We start from the raw sequence: 21,797 nt of genomic DNA on the forward strand, positions 1-21,797 counted from the left end.
TCCTCCATCCTTTGTAGGCTTTCCTTTTTAGCCTCAGGAGGTCCATTAGGTCTCTGGAGAGCCAGGAGTTCTGCTGTGCCTTCTTGCTGCCTTTCCTCCGTGTTGGAATAGATTTAGCTTGTGCATTGAGGATCGCTCCCAGGGGGGAGAGCTGGAGGCCATCTCTTCCCAGCAGCTCGCTGCCTCTCTCACCAAAGAGCAGGCTGTGGTCATGGAACCAAAGCCTTCCCGATGACACCAGCTCTGCAGTCTTTGGTTCACTGCGTGGATCCTCCTCTCCCTCTGCAGGAGGGAGTCTCACCTCCTGCTTCCCTATAGAGTCCAGCACGGGGCTTCCCCTTTGCAAGCAAGGAGCTCCAAAAATTCCTGGAGCGAAGGAATCTAATTACAAGTTATAAAGTCTCATCATAGTCTTAATTGCTCATGGTAGATCTTTCAAAGATACCTCTGCTGATTCATGAGGACGGATATCAGAACAGGCTGGCTACTGCTGCTCAGCCTCTCTGCCTCTCTTCATGGACTCAAGTGTCTTGTTATAAGTAAGAATCCCTATCTCTCCGTGACCAATCCTGGAGTTTCTCAGGAATCTCATCTAGCTAATTCCACCCCATTGCCTAAGCAAGTGCTGGGAGCCAGTGCACCAAACTGTATAAGACCCTTTCATCTCAATGCAGGCCATTGCCACTTAAAGATACACTCTTCTAAGCTAGCTCACCTAAATTTCTCTTTGCTTTTCAAAATAACTTTCAAAAGTCTAGGCATCTACATCCTGGAAGTTTATATTTGCTTCACTTTATCTACAAAAGCAAATGTCCCTTGGGCAAAGGAAATAATACCAAGTAAAATAGCACTTGCAGATAAGCAAGCCAGACAAAAATAGAAATGCCTTCCCTTACAAAATCTGGCAAAGGCAAATAGCAAATGAAATCTGACAATTGTGGATCCCTCCTTTTTGTTACAAGATTCCCCTCAGCTGACAATATTAATTTTAAATGTTTATGTTGGAAATGTTCATAAGAAGAAGTCCTTTCCTCTTCATAAGATTGTGATTTTTTTTGTCTTTTGTTTTTACTCTTCAGAGCCTGTTTTACAAATGTCCAAGGCTTGTGTGTTAAGGAGTATGGAGTTAGAGGTATTACTTCCTAAAGCAAACCAGACATTTGATCCCACTGTACATAGTTACTACTTTAAAGCACCTTTTGTGACATATTACAGAATGCTGGGATTTAGGCTTATCCTGTCTTTCAACATTAACATCTTAATTCCTAAGCAACTGAAGAACAACTGGAGCTCTGGTTTCCAAAAGCTTTCAGTAGTCCACTGTGGAAATCACTCTTTTCCTTTTTGGGAGACTTCATGCAAATAAACAATACAAAGTTCTTGTAATAGCTATAAAGAGATTATGTTCTCAGCCATTTCATTTTGCAGAAAACTACTTGTAGGAGAATCAAGTTATAAAATGTGACAATCTTTTATGGTGCAAAAGCTCAAACTTGTGCACTTAATGCAACCTGTAAACTGGGTATATTGAATTTGTTGTCTATGGATTCAGCAGCTCCTGTAAAATGTTTTGAGATCTGAGGATGTAGGATAACATTTTCAAAAATATCTTCATCCTCTAGTTACAAAGGGAAACAGTATCTAGAAGTTAGCTGAAAACATGCTCTGTATAGAGCTCGACCTTCATCTCTGCTGCCTTCAGTGACTGGAGGTGTCGAAATCTTTGGATCAGAAATATACCACAGTAGCTGGTAATACTAAAGGGGAAGGAAATGGTAGTCATGAATACTCATAATCTGATTGTTGTTAATTAATACCTTTCAATTCCTGTTATTATACCACGCAGGAGCCCTAGTTATAAACCAGAACCTTATTGTACTAGGTGCTGTACAAGCAGAATAAAAAGATGGCCCCGTCCCAAAGGGCTTACAATCCAAGTGATTTTAAGAGATGACAGATGGATATAGGCAAATGGACATGGGAATACAAGGCAACATTGATAGTGCAGGTCAGACTGCTAGATAGTGTTATCAGCACACTAGCACCACAACCATTGTCAAGGTTAATATGGAAACAGTGTTTTAGTAGGATATGAAGTCTGTTAATGAGGTAGCTTTGCAGGTGTTCATGGGGCTCTCCCATTCTTGTACAACATAGCATGTGAAAATGTTGAACAGTTAAATGGATTTTACAGTTATTTATTTGATTATGTTTTTGCATGCTTTTAGGTAGATTACTTGAGTAGCATTGTAAACAGTTTTGTTGAATTATACAGTATCTGCTATACAGGGCTACATGGATCTGCTTAAGGAGATAGTCTTCCTCAAATGCCATCTAGACAGAATTTCTTTTTCTGTGCTAGGCTGGATCAGGTTGTAACTATGACAACGTAGCAGACACAGCTGCACCTTCAAAGAAGAGATCCTCTTACAGCAGTGCTCACTGTGAACCTTTTAATACATGAATTAATGCCTCCATTTGTGAGGCATTACACTTGATTAGATGTATCTGAAGCAAAAAAGTATGGTTAGAAGTGTAAAATGCGTACCTAAGATTATGTAGAGAATTCTGCTTTTACAGCAAATGTGTGTATTCGTACAAGATACATTGCAACAGGGCTGTGATCCTCACAAGGGCCTGTAGGTACTGTTGCAATACAAAAGGCAATAGTTGTAATAATGGACTTACTAGATTTCTCATAGTATTTAATATATTTACAGAATGCCATTCATAACTATGAGGAGTAATGTTTCACTCCTAGAAGAGGCCAAAGACAGGTCATTCTTCTTGCTTTTCATTTCTTCCAATACTTTTTTGCCATGGAGAATCATTTGTAAAAACTCTTACCTTAGCATTTACTAAAAACAGACCACCTCTCTCTCTCTAGTGGTTTGTTTGTTTGTTTCCAATCTGTCAAATTTCTTTACAGATGTTGGTTGCAGTGGATTTTACATGGTAGTTCCAAAAAACTGAAGAAGTGCCTATTAAATCCTCTAAGAGTTTAGAATAATTGCCATAGAACTTCTACATTCCTTGGGATTTTTCCATAAAGGCTGTCATGTTCCAGGTTTTTTAGCTTTTTGCTGATTACCCTATACATGAGTCATCTAACAAAGCTTTGGTCCTATCTTCCTATCTTTATTCAATGTGATTTGAGGTGGATGGTTTGGAGCAAATTTTGCACTGGCATTTAATACAGTGGCATAACATTATATTTGGTCTTATTAGAGTGAGTCACCACTCCGGTCCTGGGATTAATGAACAAAGCGAAGTAGGTAGTGGTAGTCAGGGCAACAGCAGGCATGACTGTCAGTGAGAAAAAAGAGAAGCAAAATGAAATCAGTTCTGCCATCAGTTTTGTCAGCTGTTCCCAATATTGAACAGATTATTTTATGATGACATATATTCTTAGAGTTAAGCAGAAACAGGTACTTAACTAACTTTTCTCTTATTTTTCTTGTTAGAGCCACAGGAAAGGAGTTTGCTTTGAAGATCATAGACAAGGCTAAATGCTGTGGAAAGGTAATGTAAACCCATTTGCAGGCATAAAAAAGTACCAAAAATAGCATTCACAGCTGCTAATTAGTAAAAAATGGTGTGTGTTTGGGTTTTGTAGAACTGTGACTTTTCAGAAATATCTGTTTAGCAGTGTTATCCTCCACCCAAAATGCAAAACCCAAAATTGTTAGCACTGTTAGTCTGTCAGATCCTAGAACAAAAAAAAGAACTAAACAAATTGTCATCTCTTTTATTTGAGTAACAAAGGAAAATGCAGTATTGGGACAAAATGGAATAGAAAGAGAGAACACCACAAGGTATTGATGGTAAAATCTTTGGGGGAAGAAATGCATCTCTGTGCTTGTACTTCATCTAGTGTAATGGGGCCCCAGCACTGATTTGGGCCATTGGAATTGCCTACTATATTATGACCAACATCAACAGTAGTAATTATTTTAACCAAAAATGTATTGAGATTGATTCCTATAACCTATGGTTACATCATCCTACTTCATCTTTTGGGGGCTAAGGACTGCGAGAGTTTACCCATATTTTGGCAAGCAAAACAATTTAAAACATTGGGAAAAATAAGTATGAAATCTCTTTATTCTGCTTTAAAAATGCTGCTTTTCCTCCGATTTTGCCTCTCTCTTACAATCTGTTTTCATGTATATGCAAATGAATTTTTGGAAGCAATGTTTTGTTGACCATTGACATCCTCTTCTCCCTTAAAGTTGTGGTGATAAATTTAAAGTGATTATTCTCGGGCTTAACCATTTGGGAACTACATCAGACCACTCCACTGTCCTGCTCCTCTTTTAATCCTGTGCAGCACAAGCGCATTCTGTAATCAAGGCCTATGACTTGGGAGCATCATAGCACCAGTCAGAAGAAAAGTGTGTGTACTTCTTGCCTGTTTTGTTTTCTCACAAGGGTGTACTTTTCTTGCCCATTTTTTTTCTCATAAGCATGTAGGACTTTGAGAGCCTCTGCCTCCATGCCTGTTCTCTCCCAAGATGTTTTTTTTCAGGTGGTTTAGCCATTTCCTAAGGTGCTCTTCTCTAGTGGGTTAAAAAGAGCAGAGTACACATGCGGCCAAAAATGGATCAGACTAGTAAATCCAGGGTTCTGTTTCATTGTTCTGTCTTAAATTGTTGAACTGATTAGTGTCAGTGCAATGTAATTATAAATTACTCTGTCATAGTACTTTATGGACTATTTAGCTAATTATACTTGTATGTTAAACAAGAAGGTAGCAGCTGTAATGGTATGTGGGCATCAGTGTAATGCCCTGTCTGCTTTGGTGCTTTATTTTTTCAAGTGGAGGACTTTGAGTAGAAGTGCATTATCTGCCCAAACTAATTTATTAATTGTAAATTGTCATGAGGTTGACATTTAAATTTTGCTCCACCTCATCAAATAAATACAAAGAATTAAGATATAGTAAGAAAAATGTAATGACTAACAATGCTAGAAATGTGCCTCTGAGATTGAAATGTTCAATTTGTTTTGGCTCTGGAGGAAAGCAAGCTTTACATCTTAGATAAGCCATTCTTTTTAGTGAAGTAAATTATAACTTTTGGGACTTGCAGACCTCATGCCAGTTAGAAGCTTTGTTTTAACTTTTGCCTGAGATGGCTTCCCTAGGAATTTAAGTTTACTGTGTTATATAGATGCCAGTAATGCATAAAGCATAAATTGGAAGACTAGAGAGAAAGCAAATTGGGATTGCTTAAATCAGGATAAAGATAAGTAATATTTGTATCTAATACTGGAATCTAGAATAAATGTACTATTTTTTTTCTTTCATGAAGCCCAGTTAACCATATTTTAATAATGCTCCTTCCTTCTAAAAGGTAACGGTCACCCATGTTTTTAATAAAATGTCTTCACACATTTTTTCTTTTCTGCAAAGCCCATTTGCTTGGAGCAGGCTTATGTTTTTGAATGACAGGTCTTCCAAATTGGATTTTAAAGTTGTGACCCAGTTAGCCAATAGATGTTACAGCTGCACGCTGATAGGATGAGATAGATAACTGGCATGTGGGTCAGGACCTTAGACCTTTAGATGAAACTAATCATTTTTACTGCTATGTAAAGAGATTTTTGACAAAATCGCAAGGCATCTGTACTTAACCCTGGAGATAATGGTGAAAGGTTTTCAGCCACTGTTCACATGGAGTGTATCATAGAGTGTGTATGTCTACTTCCAAGGCTTCCATTTGCAAATTCACAAGGCACATTTTACTAGTTTAGTGTGCTTAATATACAAGCTAGTCCAGACACCTTTTGAGGTGGTTTATCATCTTCCAAAATACAAATAGCTTTCTGTTTTAGATAGAGACTTGTTTGTCTTAGGACAGGAAAGAAAGTGTGTGCCTTTCTTTAATCTTCAGTATAAGGAAAGGAAGGTATCTTGAATTAAAAAACAAATGAATTAACATAGATCTAACTATTTTAAGGCCTATGTACTTTCATAAAAGTTAAGGCAATGAGGAAATAAAATCCAACTCTGTCATATCTAGTGACAAAATAATTTAATTTAAATAGTAAGTGAATGGCAGGTTCAAAATCAGAACCAATTACACAAAGCACAAACAATAACAAACCCCAGTAAATTGGGAGCTCTTTTCTTTGTGAAATACAGTCTGTGAATGAGAGAGTGGGTTTAGTTTCAAGTTAAAATATGTTGTTTTACTGGAATATGAACAGTGTAGCATAAGATTTGATAGATTGTTCAGAAAAAGCAGAGAAGCAAAAAAGCTGACTAAAAAGCACACCAAATGAAAATGTTGTTGGGTCTTTGTTGCTGATTTTTAATTTTTTTCCCCTGATTTCTCTGAATGTCTTACTTGACAGGAACACCTGATTGAGAATGAGGTGTCCATACTGCGCCGAGTGAAGCACCCTAATATTATCATGCTGATAGAGGAGATGGACACTCCTACAGAGCTCTATTTAGTGATGGAGTTAGTCAAGGTAAAGTAATGTCAGTAAATCTTCTTTGGCATTTATGTCTACTTAGTGTGAAATGTAGAATGATTCCTGGATCATTGTGGTCTCAGGAGATGTAATCAGATGGGCATTTCAGTGGGAACTTTTGTCTTTAATCATGCATGTGCTGTTGTTAATAATCACATACTTTAATAGAATGTGTACCGTTTCATATGGAAACAGTGCAATTAGAATTAAACTATCATACTATTCCAACAGGCACATATACTAAATAACTTACATGTTCCCAGGCACATCTAGAGACCTTTTTCTTCAGCTCCCAGAAGAAACAGGTCTACTACTTCCTTTACTACTCCTCTCCAGTTGCTGGCATTAATGGCCACTGTCCTTTACCTTCCGCTGACCAACAGCTACATGGTGCTACTATACTTGAATACGCATGGAAAGTTTTCAGTGCCAGCAAACTAGAAATTAAGTGTTACACTGCCTCCTTCTGAAAATTAACAAACTAATACCCTCATGAAGTTCTTTCGTGGGCAGAATGAGCCTGTTAAACCACAGTTTTTTGGCATACATAGCAGCAAAGCAGGCAGCGTAACTTGTAAAATCGTTGTTAAAGGGAAGAGCTGAAAGTATGCAGAAGAAAACAGATTAAAATTCTTGAGGTAGTGTTATTTCATTATAAGTTTTTTTTTTTCATCAACATATAGAAATATTCTAAAATGATCCCAAGACTTGTGTAATTAGTAGTACTTCCATTTTGCTTGTTTGGTGATGAGATAACTAGTATCTATCATTTGAGTTGGAAGTTTTCGTCAAAGCAGATATTATCAAATCATATCAGTTGAAGACCCCTTCTTCAAACACAGACACACATATGCATGCAAATTCCACTAGTTTCAAAACTGTGATATATGAGGGTGTTTCAGAAAGTAATAGCAGTTTTGAAATAAAATCATTTTGTGTGCAGTGGGTGGAAAGCTACATAGTAGCAGAGAACACTGATGGCAGCATTGTTGAACTCACCCAGCATTTACGACTATGACATCAGTGTTCTACACAGTTGTAAATGATGAATGCATTCAACAATGCCATCATCAGTGTCCCCTGCTGCTGTGTAGTTTTCCACTCACTGCACACAAAATTATTTTATTTCAAAATTGTGTTACTTTCTGAAACACCCTCATACTTGGAGTACAGATGTATATATGTCAAAAACAGCAGCCACATTTTTTTTGATCAACATGTTAGATATAAATGAATTTAAATCAGCTCTTATCTGAAAACTTAGCTGCAATCAAGAACTTTTTTCATAACAGTTGCTAGAGGGAAGCACTCAGTGAACATCCGTATCTTTTGGCTCAGTCCTACTCTGAGTGCTCCATTTCTTCTCCTTTCCTGAAACTGTTTTTATGTGGCAGTTGTTTTTCATTCCTAGGATACAACTTCTTATTTTATAAATGTAAAACAGAACTCCAGACTCCATATATGTTTCCTAAATTACTGCATCTTTCGTCTGTGCTGCAATGCTTGGAATTCTACCCACTGCTGCCTCAAGTCACTCCTACAGTTGTATCCAGGGAAACCATGACAGGGGCATCTATTTAAACTAGTGGAAACACCACTTATGTGAATTCAAAAAGGAAAAATAAAAAACCCTCTGACAAATGCATGAACTACACTGCATTCAACTAGAGACAGGCTCATAAAGCAGAATATAGACTCTGTCACTTACTGTATAGGAAAAGAATGTCGTAGCATCTTGCACTTTTATTTTCCTGGGTCAGCCTTATTTATTGATTGTTTCATTAATCTTTGCACTGTATCTGACTTGTCATTTGCTGTGATTAATGATGACCCCTCATAAGGACAGGCTTCTCTTTGTGCTAGGTAGTATGTTTGCGAATAGCAAATAACAGTTTATATGTACTCTGGAAAATGTGTAATATGATAGAGAAGGCTGTCAAAGGTTGGAGGAAAGTAAGGACTGTTCTCATTTAACTGGAGGGGAAATCCAGTACAGGAAGGTCAAGTGATATGTCCAAGATCATTCACAGGAGGGCTGTAGTACACCTGAGAATTGAATCCAGATGTTCAGGCCCGTACCTGGGACACAAGATTATCCTTCCTTCCTGTGATCTGTATTGATGAGACTAGCACTTGCACTTCCTGGTACAAGTGCTGGAGAGGCCAACTACAGACTGTGCTCTTCATGACCTGCTGCTTGCAGACAGGGAAGAATTGGTGGAGAATGTAATAGTAGATGGCAACCTGGGCAGCAGTGACCATGAGCTGATTGAGTTCAGGATCCTGAGGAAAGGAAGGGTGGACAGCAGCAAAGTAAGGACACTGGACTTCAGAAAAGCAGACTTCAACTTGCTCAGGGAACTCATGGACAGTATCCCCTGGACACCAGTCTGAGGGAGAGAGGAGTCATGAGAGCTGGCTATACTTTAAAGAAGACTTACTGAGTGTGCATCCTGATACACAGGAAGACTAGCAAATATGGCAGAAGATCAGCTTGGCTTAGCAGGGAACTCTTCAGTAAACTAAATTACAAAAAGAAGGCTTATAAGAAATGGAAACGTGGACAAATAAGTAGGGGTGGGTATAAAGGCATTGCTCAGGCATGCAGGGATGAAGTCAGGAAGGCCAAAGCGCAATTGGAGTTGCAGCTAGCAAGGGATGTGAAGGGTAACAAGAAAGGTTTCTACAAGTATGTTGGTAGCAAGAGGAGGATCAGAGAAAGTGTGGGTCCCTTACTGAGTGGGGGGAGGATGTGGCAAAGGCTGACGTGCTCAATGCATTTTTCACCTCAGTCTTCACATGCCAGGTCAGCTCCCAGACTACTGCACCAGGCAACACAGTTTGGAGAGGAAATGAGCAGCCAACAGTGGTGAAAGAACAATTTAGGGACTATTTAGAAAAGCTGGATATATACATACATGGGCCTAGACGGGATGCACCTGAGGGTGCTGAGGGAGTTGACTGATGAGATTTGCAGAGCGATTGACCATCGTCTTTGAAAACTCATGGCAATCAGGAGAGGTCCTGGATGATTAGAAGAGCACAAACATATTGCCCATATTTAAGAAAGGGAAAATGGAAGATCCAGGGAACTACAGACCAGTCAGTCCTTGGAAAAATCATGGAGCAGATCCTCAAGGAATCTATTTCTAAACCTTGGAGGAGAAAAAGGTAATTAGGAACAGTCAGCATGGATTCACCAAGGGCAAATAATGCCTGACCGATGTAATTGCCTTCTATGATGAAGTGACTGGCTCTGTAGATGTGAAGAGACTAATACCTTGATTTTAGCAAGGTTTTTAATACAGTTTCCCACAACAGTCTCACAAGCAAGCTAAGGAAGTATGAGCTGGATGAATGGACTGCAAGGTGGATAGAAAACTGACTGGAGCAACGGGCTCTGAGGGTACTAATCAACTAATCAATGGCTTCATGTCTAGTAGGCAAGTAGTATCAAATAGAGTGCCCCGGGGTCAGTCTGGTGCCAGTTTTGTTCATTGTCTTCATCAATGATCTGGAAGAGGATATAGAGCGCACCCTCAGCAAGTTTGCAGATGACACCAAGTTGGGGGAAGTAGTAGATACACTGGAGGGTAGGGCTAGAATTCAGAATGACCTAGACAGATTGGAGGATTGGGCCAAAATAAATGTCATGAGGTTCAACAAGGACAAGTGCAAACTCCTGCACTTAGAAGGGAACAATCCCATGCACCAGTGCAGGCTGGGGGCTGACAGGCTGGGCAGCAGCTCTGCAGAAAAAGACCTGGGGGTTACAGTGGACAGTAAGCTGAGTTTGAGCCAACAGTGCACTCTTGTTGCCAAGAAGGCTAACGACATATTGGGCTGCATTGGTAGGTGTGTTGCTAGCAGGTCAAGGAAAGTGATTATTTCCCTCTCTTCAGCACTGGTGAGGCTACATTTGGAGTACTGTGTTCAGTTTTGGGCCTGCACTACAGAAAGGATGTGGACAAATTGGAGAGTCCAGCAGAAGGTAACAAAAATTGTGAGGGGGCTGGGGGAAACTGGGCTGTATATGAAGAAAGATTGAGGGAACTGGGCTTATTTAGTCTAGAGAAGAGGAAACAGAGAGGATTTAATAGCAGCCTTCAACTACCTGAACCAGGGTTCAAAAGAAGATGGAGCTAGACTGTTCTCAGTGGTGGCAGATGACAGAGCAAAGAGCAACGGTCTCAAGTTGCAGCAAGGGAAGTTTAGATTAGCTATTAGGAAGAATTTTCTCACTAGAAGGGTAGTAAAACACTGGAACAGGGTACCCAGAGAGATGGTGGAATGTCCATCTGTGGAGGTTTTTAAGCTCCAGCTGGACAAAGCTTTGGCTGGGGATGGTTCTGCATTGAGCAGGGGTTTGGACTAGATGACGTCCTGTGTCCCTTCCAGTCCTGATTTTCTATGATTCTATGATAAGAGGGTATTCCATATGATATATAACTCAGGTCTTGAGTAGACCTCTGGTGCAGAAAATTTACAGTTGCCTTTTCTAACCTCTCTTCAGCATCGTGAGCTCTCTGATTTTTCCTGTTGTTGCTTAAAACATTTTCCCTTTCTTTAGGGTGGAGATCTATTTGATGCCATCACCTCTTCAACAAAGTACACAGAACGAGATGGCAGTGCAATGGTCTACAATCTGGCCAGTGCACTGAAATACCTCCATGGCCTCAACATTGTACACAGGGACATCAAGCCAGAGAATCTCCTGGTAGGTTATTCATTTTGCCTTGCTTTCTATCACCTCTTTCTTCTCAGCTGTGCATAGTTGTATGTAAAGTTTGAGCAGCAAGGCAAATGAGCAATCACATATGTAGAAGAAATATGAATTTAGAATAGCTATTTATTAAAAAAAAATGTTTTTCTATGAAATTTTAATCAGCCAAAGTGCAAAAGTGCACCAGGCACCAGACCCATTATTTTATTTGCATTTTGATTGACGTCCACAATAAGTACGAACATTCCTTCACAGACAGTGAATTAAAAAAAAATGGATTAATGAATTGTTGTTGAAAGTAGGAGAGCTTGGCTCTTCTCAGACATCTCAGGGTTATTTGAAATAGATTCCTTTCCTTCTGTTCCCATCTTTGGTAAACCTTTTTGATGACTTTTCGATCCTAGCTATAAACTTTGTAAGTACACTTATTTTCCTCTGAAGGAATTATATTTCATTTCCATCAGTTACCATCAGGGGCATAAATATCTACTGCACTGTGCCTGATGACAGAAAATATCATAGACATAGCTTTATGAGCTCCAGGTAGACGTTGTCAGCGGAGCAGAAGTGTCTGATTCTCCACTGCTTTGCACCATGGCTGTGTGAAGTATGCATAAAGTTACTAGGACACGACTCTTTCCTTTGTTTATATCAGAGATACCATTTAATACTGTCATTAAAACAAAAAAACCCTCTGGTTATTATTGTCAATTTTGTTAACTGTTTAATGAGATTGCACTGATAAAGATGGACTGATGGCTCTTATTTCAGCAGCAACATTCAAACAAACACAAAGATAGGGCCTGGAACCTGAGTACCCATTGCATATTTCAGTAGTCTGTTCTTACTCAACTAGTCCTGTTAACTGCAGTAAGAGAGGATTTCCAAGATTAGGCGCACCCTTTAGCAGGTGTGTTAAACCTCCAGATAAACAAGTTGGAAGGAAAAACACATCTTCAGGCCCTACTAGATATATTTTCATGATTGGGGTGATCGCATTGGGTTGTTGAGCAGTGGATCAAGAGGTCTGATCTAGGCTTTCTGTTATTATTTGGCAATATATTAGTTGTGTGTGTGCACACTATGGCTTTTATTTTTATACAAAATATTAATTTGCATGAAGTGGCAAGCATGTTTATATAGACACTTTTCACTTTAAAATGAAGTGACAAGTTAGCAGGTGAACTGATTTTTTTCTGTAAATACTACCAACAGTAGTTTTGAGATTTAAGGAAGGAAGAATGCAAGAAACTATGGCCCTGTCTTAAAAAATGCAGTCAGTCTGAACACAGCATGCTTATTTTGATCAAGTTCAGCAGAATATGTTCATGCACGACAAATAAAAAGGGGTGCACAACTTCAGTGGCCATCCACAGTTGCACCATAGTTGGTCTTGTTCATTTAAAAATAACATGGTGGCATCAGGAATTTGGAGGGGATGGAGCTGAGACGAATCTAACCCTTTAAGCCATCATTAGTAATCAAATCAGGTATAAATAGGCACAAGTGTCCTTTTTTCCTAGGCCTAGAAAGTCTAAAAAGATTAGTCAACAGATGCAAGTTGTATTCACTGTGATTGACGCCACATGCATGCTAAGATATCCTACTAGTATTGCATGTCAATGTAAATAATTGCTGTCAATTGCTTCTTGTAATAAGAAGTAATTCAGCTCTTTTAACATGAAATTACCCACTTGTCTGATTTGCATTCTCTTTATTGGCCATATCCTCATAAATACAAACTGTGTCAATCATGACAGATGTGTAGTTATACCAGGGAGCACAAAGGCTTCCATTAGTGCTATGAATTATAAGAGCGCAATGCCCTAGGAGGGCTGTTTACTTATTTGAAAAAACCTAATGATAAATTCAACTTTTCTCTGGAGACGCTGGAGTCAGGCCATATAGTTACTCCTGTCTAAACCATGATTAACACAAAAATTGTACTTTGCAAACAAAACCAAGATTTATTCACTTTGTGTACCATATCGTCACTCTTTGGATTTGTTACTTTGTCACATTTTGAGGGGGTAGGGTAGACGTAAATCTACATTCAAGCCATCAAAACAGCATGTAAACATCAAATGCATTCAAGAAAACTCCTAGGAATTTAAACATGATTTTTCAATAGAGTTACCCAGTGTTGAGAACTCGCTAGGATGTCTAAATTTGAAAGCGACATGGTAGAAGATTGGTCTGCCATGAAATTACCTTTCAGCATGCGTAACTTGTGACTAGATAACATGCTGAATTAGTCAAGACTTCAGCACAGGGTAAAGTTATAACAAACGGTCCCATTTAAATTCTGGGCTTTATCCACTACAAATACATTTCAATTTTCCCACATATTCAGAATTTCTCAACACCTTACTGTTTTTCCTCCCTAGTCACTAAGGGCTAAATCAGGGTCTAACATAGGTACCTACATGTCACATGAGGGCTAATAAAATAGCCTCCTTAATATTGATTCTAGGTACGTTGTGATAAGGCAGTGCACTACTACTTTTCTCCCTGGAGCAAGAAAGCAAGTAGTGGGTAGATACTTGACCTTAACCTGATATTCCACTAGCCAGCACAACTGATGAGAGACATTAGTGTCTCCTAGAACACTCCTTTGGGGTCCTGCATCTTACACCAGGTGGTTCATATGGACAAGTGTTCATATCTCCCATCAATGTTTTGTGAAGTTTCAGTCATTGGACTATTAATTTCAGAGAACAAATCTGATGTTCATACATTAAGGTGTTTTAGAGAAGACTCCTATCTCCAAATACAAATGACAATAAGCCAATACAATCCAAACATTAGAATAGCAAGCTTTCCAGTCATGAGGGAAAGAAGAATCACCATTAAAATCAAAATAATGTTAAATAATACAGAAAAAGGAGGAGTTTATCAGTAATATGTGAAAATCCCAATAATCAAAAAATGTTTTCATCAGTAAAATGCGTTATTTCCTGAAAATTAGTAGCTGTATTCTAGTCATGACTTGGAGATTAGTGGGTTAGTTCTGTTTATCATTGTGGAACTTGGTGGATCGGAATTGTCTGTTACAGTTTTGGCACTTCTTGGGCGCATCTACATGACACTGTTTACACAGCACAGCAGACTAATTTGCTGCTCAGTAAAGCGTCACTGTCTACATGCACATGGCAATTAGGGTGTAATAGACTAATTTACAGACACTCCTGTCAGATACAAGTGGTATTTGACAGTGCAGTAAATTACTGCATTTAAATGCACCTCTAGGCGGTTATGTCAGGATTAGTTTATTCCAGCTCAGTTTGAGCCATAGTATATTCAGTCACATTAACTGTGTGTGCAGACGCACCTCTTGTTATTCAAGTTTCTAATTAGTTTCAGACGTCAGTGTAGGTGGTATCTGGATGGAGGTAGTTGGCCTTATCTCCGTTTGAGGACAGTCAATTTAACTTCTGTAGAGTATATATATCACTGGCATTTAGAAGTAATCCAGAAGGGCTGGATAGTTCCCCTTTTCCAGGTGTGCAGTGACAAGATCGGAACAAGGAGGTTGGGGACATGTGACAGATGGAAACATCTGGAGTAGATGGTCACTTTCTTGGGGAGGACATGTTAGATTTTCTTTTTGTTTGAACACCTTCTGTTTGAGCATTATTCTTAAATAAAACTAAACTTGCCATTTAGTGCTTTTTTAATTTGTTATTTAGAAATGTCACCTTTTTTAAACAGCCAATCACATTTTTAGAGATGGTGATAAATAATGTTTTTGGGCTCTTTTCACTGGCGGTCTCTTCAAAAATCAATCAAATAATTAGTATTATCCTAGACTTGTATGGACAATCAGTGATCTAGCTATCCAAAATTGGAAACAAACTTATTTGTTCAATTCTGATCATTGCTTTTTAAACTCAAAAGAAGAAATTGAAAAATATGATTTTTCTTAAAGCTTCTAAGTAATTGGAAATCATAGTCAGTCCGTTCTGTAAAAATCATTTAACAATTTATTTTAAATGCTTCTGCTGAGTTGCTTGTAACACTTTTGCAGATAAAGTATTTTGCTTAACTCACACTGTTTCCCTGTTGCTGGCTGCATTTTTATTTACTTAATTATTGCTGCTTTCATTCATAATCATATTCCCCCAGGAGAAGAAAAAGTGGAGCTGCCATGGTCATTACTTTAAACAGATGACCCAATTTTGGCGACAATTAGATGGTTGTATTTTCTGTCAGATGCACCAACCCTTGCAAATGTATACCTGTGTAACTACCTATGAGTACTGTAGTTCCAGGCTTCATTAAATTTAGTTGTATGAGTAAAGGCCCATAATTGCACAATTGGGCTTCTAGCCCTGATGGCTTGCACTAATAAAAAGAGGACAGAAATAGGCTCAGTTGTATGGAAAAAAATAAGACTGGGCATTAGTTAAATAGGTGATGGAGCTGAAGAATAAGCTACTGCTTAAACATTTTTACAGACTACAAGATGTGTTCTATGCCTGTCTGATCTATAAATGGACCATAGGTTATTTAGGAGTTCTTAGCTCCTGTTTGGATCAGGAATAAAGTGCAGTGCTTTAACCATCACAAGATTTTCCTGAATGTTGGTATAGTAGTTCAAGGATGGATAAATATTGTGTCCTAAGTTGTTGTACAGATTGTATTAGAGGCAGAGTAAATAGGTATTACATCAGTTTCATGACCATGAAGTAGTTAGAAGTAAGAGCAAAACGAAACTGGTTCTAGGTTCCTCTGGAGTTGTTGAAGGCAAAACAGAGCAAATTATAATTTAAAAATTGTGCTGGATTTTTTTGTTTTCTCGAATTGAGCCTTATCCTATCAGAATGTCTTGAGGCTGGAAGTTAAATCAAAGCAGTAGAGGTAAAAGTATGCAAGAACTAAAGAGAAAAATCCAATGCAGCGGATAGCAGTGGAGGATCTCTCTTCACCCCACTTGATAAGATGGATAGACTTCGTGTTTTTACCCTTTATTATACATGAAAAAAATTCTCTAATCCTTTATATGTTTCTGCTAACTCTAGGTTTGTGAATATCCTGATGGAACAAAGTCCTTGAAACTAGGAGACTTTGGGCTGGCCACTGTGGTTGAAGGACCTTTGTATACAGTCTGTGGTACACCAACGTATGTGGCTCCAGAAATTATTGCAGAGACAGGGTGAGGATACATAATTAAAACTTTTATGTTGTGATGTGCAGAATAGATCTACAGTATACTAGAGTATGTGGATGGTGAGTTGGGTCCAATCAGTACAGTACACCAAATCCTTTGACAAAAATACATGTGTCTTTTATATACAAAACAAAAAATTATTGGTGTGTGTGTAACTTAGCTGTAGCTGGATCACTTCTTTAATTGGGCAGAAGGCAGTCTCTCTCAAAAAATCTTCAAATTAAATCATAGTTCCCTTGAACCTTAAGGGGGCAGTAGCAAGCCTTAATTTAGATTTGCCACAGCCAGGATATTCCCTCTATTAACAGTGGTGAAGTTCACTGTCACATGGTCAAGAGCTAATAGACATTGACAGCAAAGGGACCTGATTCAGAGCTTGTAGATTTGGATTTACTGTTTGAAAAAAGAAAAAAAAAAGGCAACCTTTGCCCTACAGTTGTTCTAACCTGCATGTTTAAAAAGAAAGTCTCAGTTCTTCATCCTAGTGTTATTTGCTCATGAAGGAGACTGGGGTCTTGTTGCCTACTCTGGCAGTATCTGGGAATGTTGCAGAAAGGGTGCCCTCTGTGGGAAGCCTTTCCTTCCCTTGCTTTCAGCAGTGGTCTTGGTTTAATGTGGTCTGATGTGGAGATGAATCTGAATGCGTGTAGAAGGTGGGTAGCCTTTTATATGGAGCCTTGAGAATTGCAAACTAAAAAATATGAAAAATATGAGATCCTCTGGCCTCTCTGAAGAGTCCCTAGAAAAATAATGATCAGATGTCCCTTTAAAAATGACTCTGTATCATTACATAATACCACCTAAAATCCACTGGTATGAAAGACTGAACGTTCTGAGAGTTACCTGTGCAATTTTTCAGGGTGTATTAATTGAATCACACGGTGTTGAACTTGAATGACATATTTGGAAGCCCATGCATGTAATACATTCCCATGTTTTTGCAGATATGGCTTAAAGGTAGATATTTGGGCTGCAGGTGTGATCACATATATACTGCTGTGTGGATTTCCACCTTTTCGCAGGTAAGTTCCCTTTTATTTTAGAACAATGCTCAAACAGAAAGTGTTCAAACAGAAAGAAAATGTAACCTGTCCTCCTCAAGAAAGTGACCATCTGTTCCAAATGTTTCCGCCAACCTCCCTTGTTCCTTTTCTAACCTATTTCAGCTGTCCCTAATTCAGCTAGAACCACTCCATGCCCTTTCCCCAGATAGCAGTGTTCAATATTTTTGTGCTCAAGGGATGAGTGAAATACTTTCTGTAATAAGGGGGGCAATTGGTTAAGTAGCAGGTGTGCCTTGATGCCATAATGTGTGATGAGGATAGCCTTCTCATCCTACCTTTTTACAGAGTATATGTATTTTTGCCCTCTAGTGTATACAACAAAAAGTACAGCTTCTTGGTAACTGGAATAACCAACCAGTGACTGCTTCCCAAAGATCAAAAGAATCTGTGTAAATGTTTTACCTCTATAAAATGAGATGTCAACTGTTCATAAACTTGGTGCCAATTCTGTCAAAGGTTTTGTAATCAAGAAGCTGTGCAGTTAATTTGCATGTAATAGTATTTATATGTTTTTATAATAATGTTTCTTTTTTCATTAGTATTTATGTGTACATAAGGATTAAAATATTAAGGAATGTACCTGGAATTTTTGAAAAGATGTAATTGGACATCACATTTTAATCACAAAGTTTCAACTTGATATTTAGTATATGTCATATCCAATGCCTGTGTTTATACAAAGGAGTTGTAGCTATATACAAATTGGTGCATAGATTAGTTTTTACTAAAATGGATCATTCTCTCTGTCCTTAAATAACTGTGGGAAGTTGCCATCCAGTTTGTGTTTTTCGTATCTATTGCAATCATTCCACCAAGCAGGATAGAATATTTATGCTTTTTAATATTGCTTGACTACCTTAACTAGGTCTTAGCCACCGTTCCTCAGTAAAACTATTTGAGATCAACCCCAAAATAAAGTTTGTGCATTCCAAGAGTAGTGAATTCTAATATTGCTATACATTGAGATCACAAGCCAGAAGTTGTTTTAAAAAAAACATGTCATGCAGTGTGGGATTGCATTAATCCCATATTTTCCTATATCCTTTCTCCAGATTTCAGCAATGTCCTTGTAGGGTTGTCTTACAGAAGGGATCATATTCCTGCTTCTCCTCCTATCTACATCACTTGCTGACCCCAACAGTCATTGAGGGGAAAAGAGACAAACTTCCAAGTCTCCTTTCTTCCCTTATGCCAGGAACAGGAGATTGTAATGCTGTTAATGCACAGATTTTTCTTGTTACCTATGCAGTCCCTACTTGAATGGGAAGTAGACTCAGGCCTTTCACTGCTGTGTTAGCTCCCCAGTAGTAAAGTTAGCATGAAGCCCCACCAAACCTGCAAATTGGGGTAAATAAGGTAACATTGCTAGAGTACTGAATAAGATAACATTGCTTCTCTTCACCTCAGAAACTTAACTTATTGCTTGTGTGGCAAAACTTACACCTCTCTTGTGTTCTCTCCTATTGCTGCTGATCCACAGTGAGAACAATCTTCAGGAAGATCTCTTCGATCAGATCCTAGTTGGAAAGCTAGAGTTTCCCTCCCCATACTGGGATAACATCACTGACTCAGCTAAGGTACAGATATGTTAGCAGAAGAAGTCTCCAGGCTCTGGAAGTGTTTCTGACAAGGCATTGGAAGCACTGTACCTCCTGGTGGCACAGAATCTCTCCTATCTCATTATTACCAACTATTCCAAGCCATGGCAGGCTCCAGAATATGGCAGTGGTACCTGATGAAAGTGCAGGTCTCTCAACCCTAGTTTCCTGTTTATTTTCTGGATGAACAGGGGTAACAATGTTGATTTGCATGATGCTTTATGGTTTTCTTAATGACGACTATTGTACTAGGTTCAGTGGCTGAGTTGCAATATAATTGTTGTTCTGAATTTTCCTTTTCTATACTCTTTTGAGAGAAGAGTAGTTGTTATATGGACTGACATCAGTTGAAATCACTAGGTCTGTTTTCACCCTTGGGCCACAGAAGCCTTAGCTATTAGCACTTCAGTGAGCTTTAGGCACTTCCTAGTACTTAAGATACTTTAAATGACTGAATCTGTGAAATCAATGTTTAAAATTTTAACCCTGGGTCTTAAAGGAGTCCCATCCATGTGCCCTGGATTTTTAATAGGAATTATTCCATATATGAGAGGAATTTGGGTGCACTGTAGACTAAAAAAACCCGCATATTTGTCCAAAGAAATAGACTGTATTCTGTCTCCCAAAGGCTGTTGCATAACATTGATGATGGTGTAGAATAATAGAGAAGTAGGGCTGGAAGGGACCTGTAGAGATCATCTAGTCCAGCCCCCTGCCTGAGGCAGGATCCATTCCAAGCAAATCCTTATCTAACCTATTATTAAAACCACACAGGTAACCCTGCCCCATAACCACAAAGCATAACACCCTAAGCTGCTACAGGTAAAACAGAGGGCTACTATCCAGCTGCTGCAAGGCTTGTTAAAATATGCTCAGGAAACCTGAGAGAGACATGCCCCACACTACCGAGGAAGGCAACAACCCCCACAGACTGTATCAGTCTGACTATGCAGTAAAATTCCTTCCTAACCCAAAATATGGCAGTTGGTCTGACCCTGAGTGGGGGGGGCAAGACCCTCTCACCTGGAACCAGCAAGAGCATTGGCTCTTGCCAATCAAAATCTGAGGTTTTTGCTTTGGCTGCATTCAACACTGAATGCTTCTGAGGAATACAAAAACAGCAGTTAGGCTCCGGAGTGGCGAGAGACGCACAGGTGAAAGCCCGAAGCACCCCCGCTCCCCCGAAGCCCCCCAGAGACCCCCCAGCAGCTGCGGAGTCCCCGGCCAACCCCCAGCACAGCCAGAGGCGAGCGGGGCCCGTGGTGGGAGGGGGTTAACCCCTCACTGAGTGGGAGGAGGCGTTTGAGTGGAGCTGGGCCGGGTCAAGCCCCGCCCAGGCCCCTACTTTGCCCAGCCCCCCAGGGAGCCATGCGAACAGGCTGTGCAAACAGGCGTGCTTGTCTGCCGGCGCGTGAGTTAGCGTGGAGTTCGTGCAGGAGGGTGCGCGGGAGAGCCCGAGACCCTGCCTGCAAACCCCACAGGGTAGACAGTCCTAGCTGTAGCCAGCCTACCAGAGGCATGACACAGATGGGCATGCGTCACACCCCAAGGGTCCCCTCAGGCTCTGCAGCCCTCCTGCCCACCCCCCAGCACCTCAGAGATGGCCACCCAGACGGCGCCCATGGTTCTACTACAGACCTCCCACCCAAAGTCCTGAGCTTGACCAGGAGTTCATCCAGGAACTGGCCGAGGCCCCATGCTCCAGGCTACCATGGTGGTCATGGGTGATTTAAATTACCCAGACATCTCATGGGAGGATCACTCAGCAAAATCCAAGCGGTCGCAAAGCTTCCTCTTGTGTGTGGACGACCTCTACTTGACTCAAGAAGTCTATGGGCCAACAAGAGGCAAAGCGCTACTCGACCTGGTACTGGCTACTGGGGATGTCCTAATCGGCGACCTAGTGATCGATGGGAAGCTGGGTGACAGTGACCATAAGCTGATCACCTTCACCATCTGCCATAAAGCTGGCGAGTCAGCCAGCAACACGGAAGTCCTTGACTTCAGGAAAGCGGACTTTGACACGCTCAGGAGGCTTGTCAGTCAGGCCCTAAGGGACCATGACCCCAGGGAGAGGGGAGTTCAAGAAGAGTGGTTGCTCCTCAAGAGAGCAATCCTCAATGCACAAGCTAAGTCTATTTCATCCTGGAGGAAAGGCAGCAAGAGGGCACAGCACGCCCCCCCACCCCCCAGCTCTCCAGGGACCTAACTGACCTCCTGAGGTGAAAAACAAAGGCCTACAAAGGATGGAAGACAGGATTCACCTCCAAGGAGGATTATTCTGCACTGGTCCAGTCCTGCAGGGAGCAAACCAGGAAAGCAAAGGCTGCAACTGAACTCCAACTAGCTTCGAGCATCAAGGACAACAAAAAGTCCTTTTTCAGATATGTGGGGAGCCGAAGGAATAGCAAGGGCAACATTGGACCCCTGCTGAACCAGATGGGGCAACTGACAACTGACACCCAGGAAAAAGCCAACCTATTAAATGGATACTTTGCGTCAGTCTTTCATCAGTCCCATGGGACGCCCATGGCCGCTACGGGACAGGGAGGTCCAGGTGAGGAAGATCCCCTGTCCTCCATTAATGCTGACCTCATGAAGGAACATCTTGAGAAGCTGGATACCTTCAAGTCATATGGCCCTGACAATCTGCACCCCAGGGTACTCAATGAGCTGGCGAGTGTCATAGCCCAGCCCCTGGCACGGATCTTTGAAAACTCCTGGCGCTCTGGTGTAGTGCCCGAAGACTGGAAGAAGGCCAA

General features: G+C 40.2%; 1 protein-coding gene across 5 annotated transcripts in view; it reads left to right on the forward strand.

The window, feature by feature from the left end:
• DCLK2 (doublecortin like kinase 2) overlaps positions 1–21,797 on the forward strand; it is a 147,688-nt gene that overhangs the window by 110,166 nt on the left and 15,725 nt on the right. For all 5 annotated transcript variants that reach the window (XR_002100999.1, XR_002101000.1, XM_019534454.1 and 2 more), the window contains 6 exons: positions 3,465–3,522; positions 6,358–6,477; positions 11,051–11,197; positions 16,225–16,358; positions 17,318–17,395; positions 18,918–19,014. Coding sequence is in view for 3 of the 5 variants with exons in the window: in XM_019534454.1 (XP_019389999.1) it covers positions 3,465–3,522; positions 6,358–6,477; positions 11,051–11,197; positions 16,225–16,358; positions 17,318–17,395; positions 18,918–19,014 (634 nt within the window). In the remaining 2 variants the exon portion in view is untranslated. The remainder of the gene's footprint in view (positions 1–3,464; positions 3,523–6,357; positions 6,478–11,050; positions 11,198–16,224; positions 16,359–17,317; positions 17,396–18,917; positions 19,015–21,797) is intronic.

This window comes from Crocodylus porosus, unplaced genomic scaffold (genome assembly GCF_001723895.1).
Source record: "Crocodylus porosus isolate Cpor-Errol unplaced genomic scaffold, CroPor_comp1, whole genome shotgun sequence".
In the NCBI taxonomy this organism is placed as follows: Eukaryota; Metazoa; Chordata; order Crocodylia; family Crocodylidae; genus Crocodylus; species Crocodylus porosus.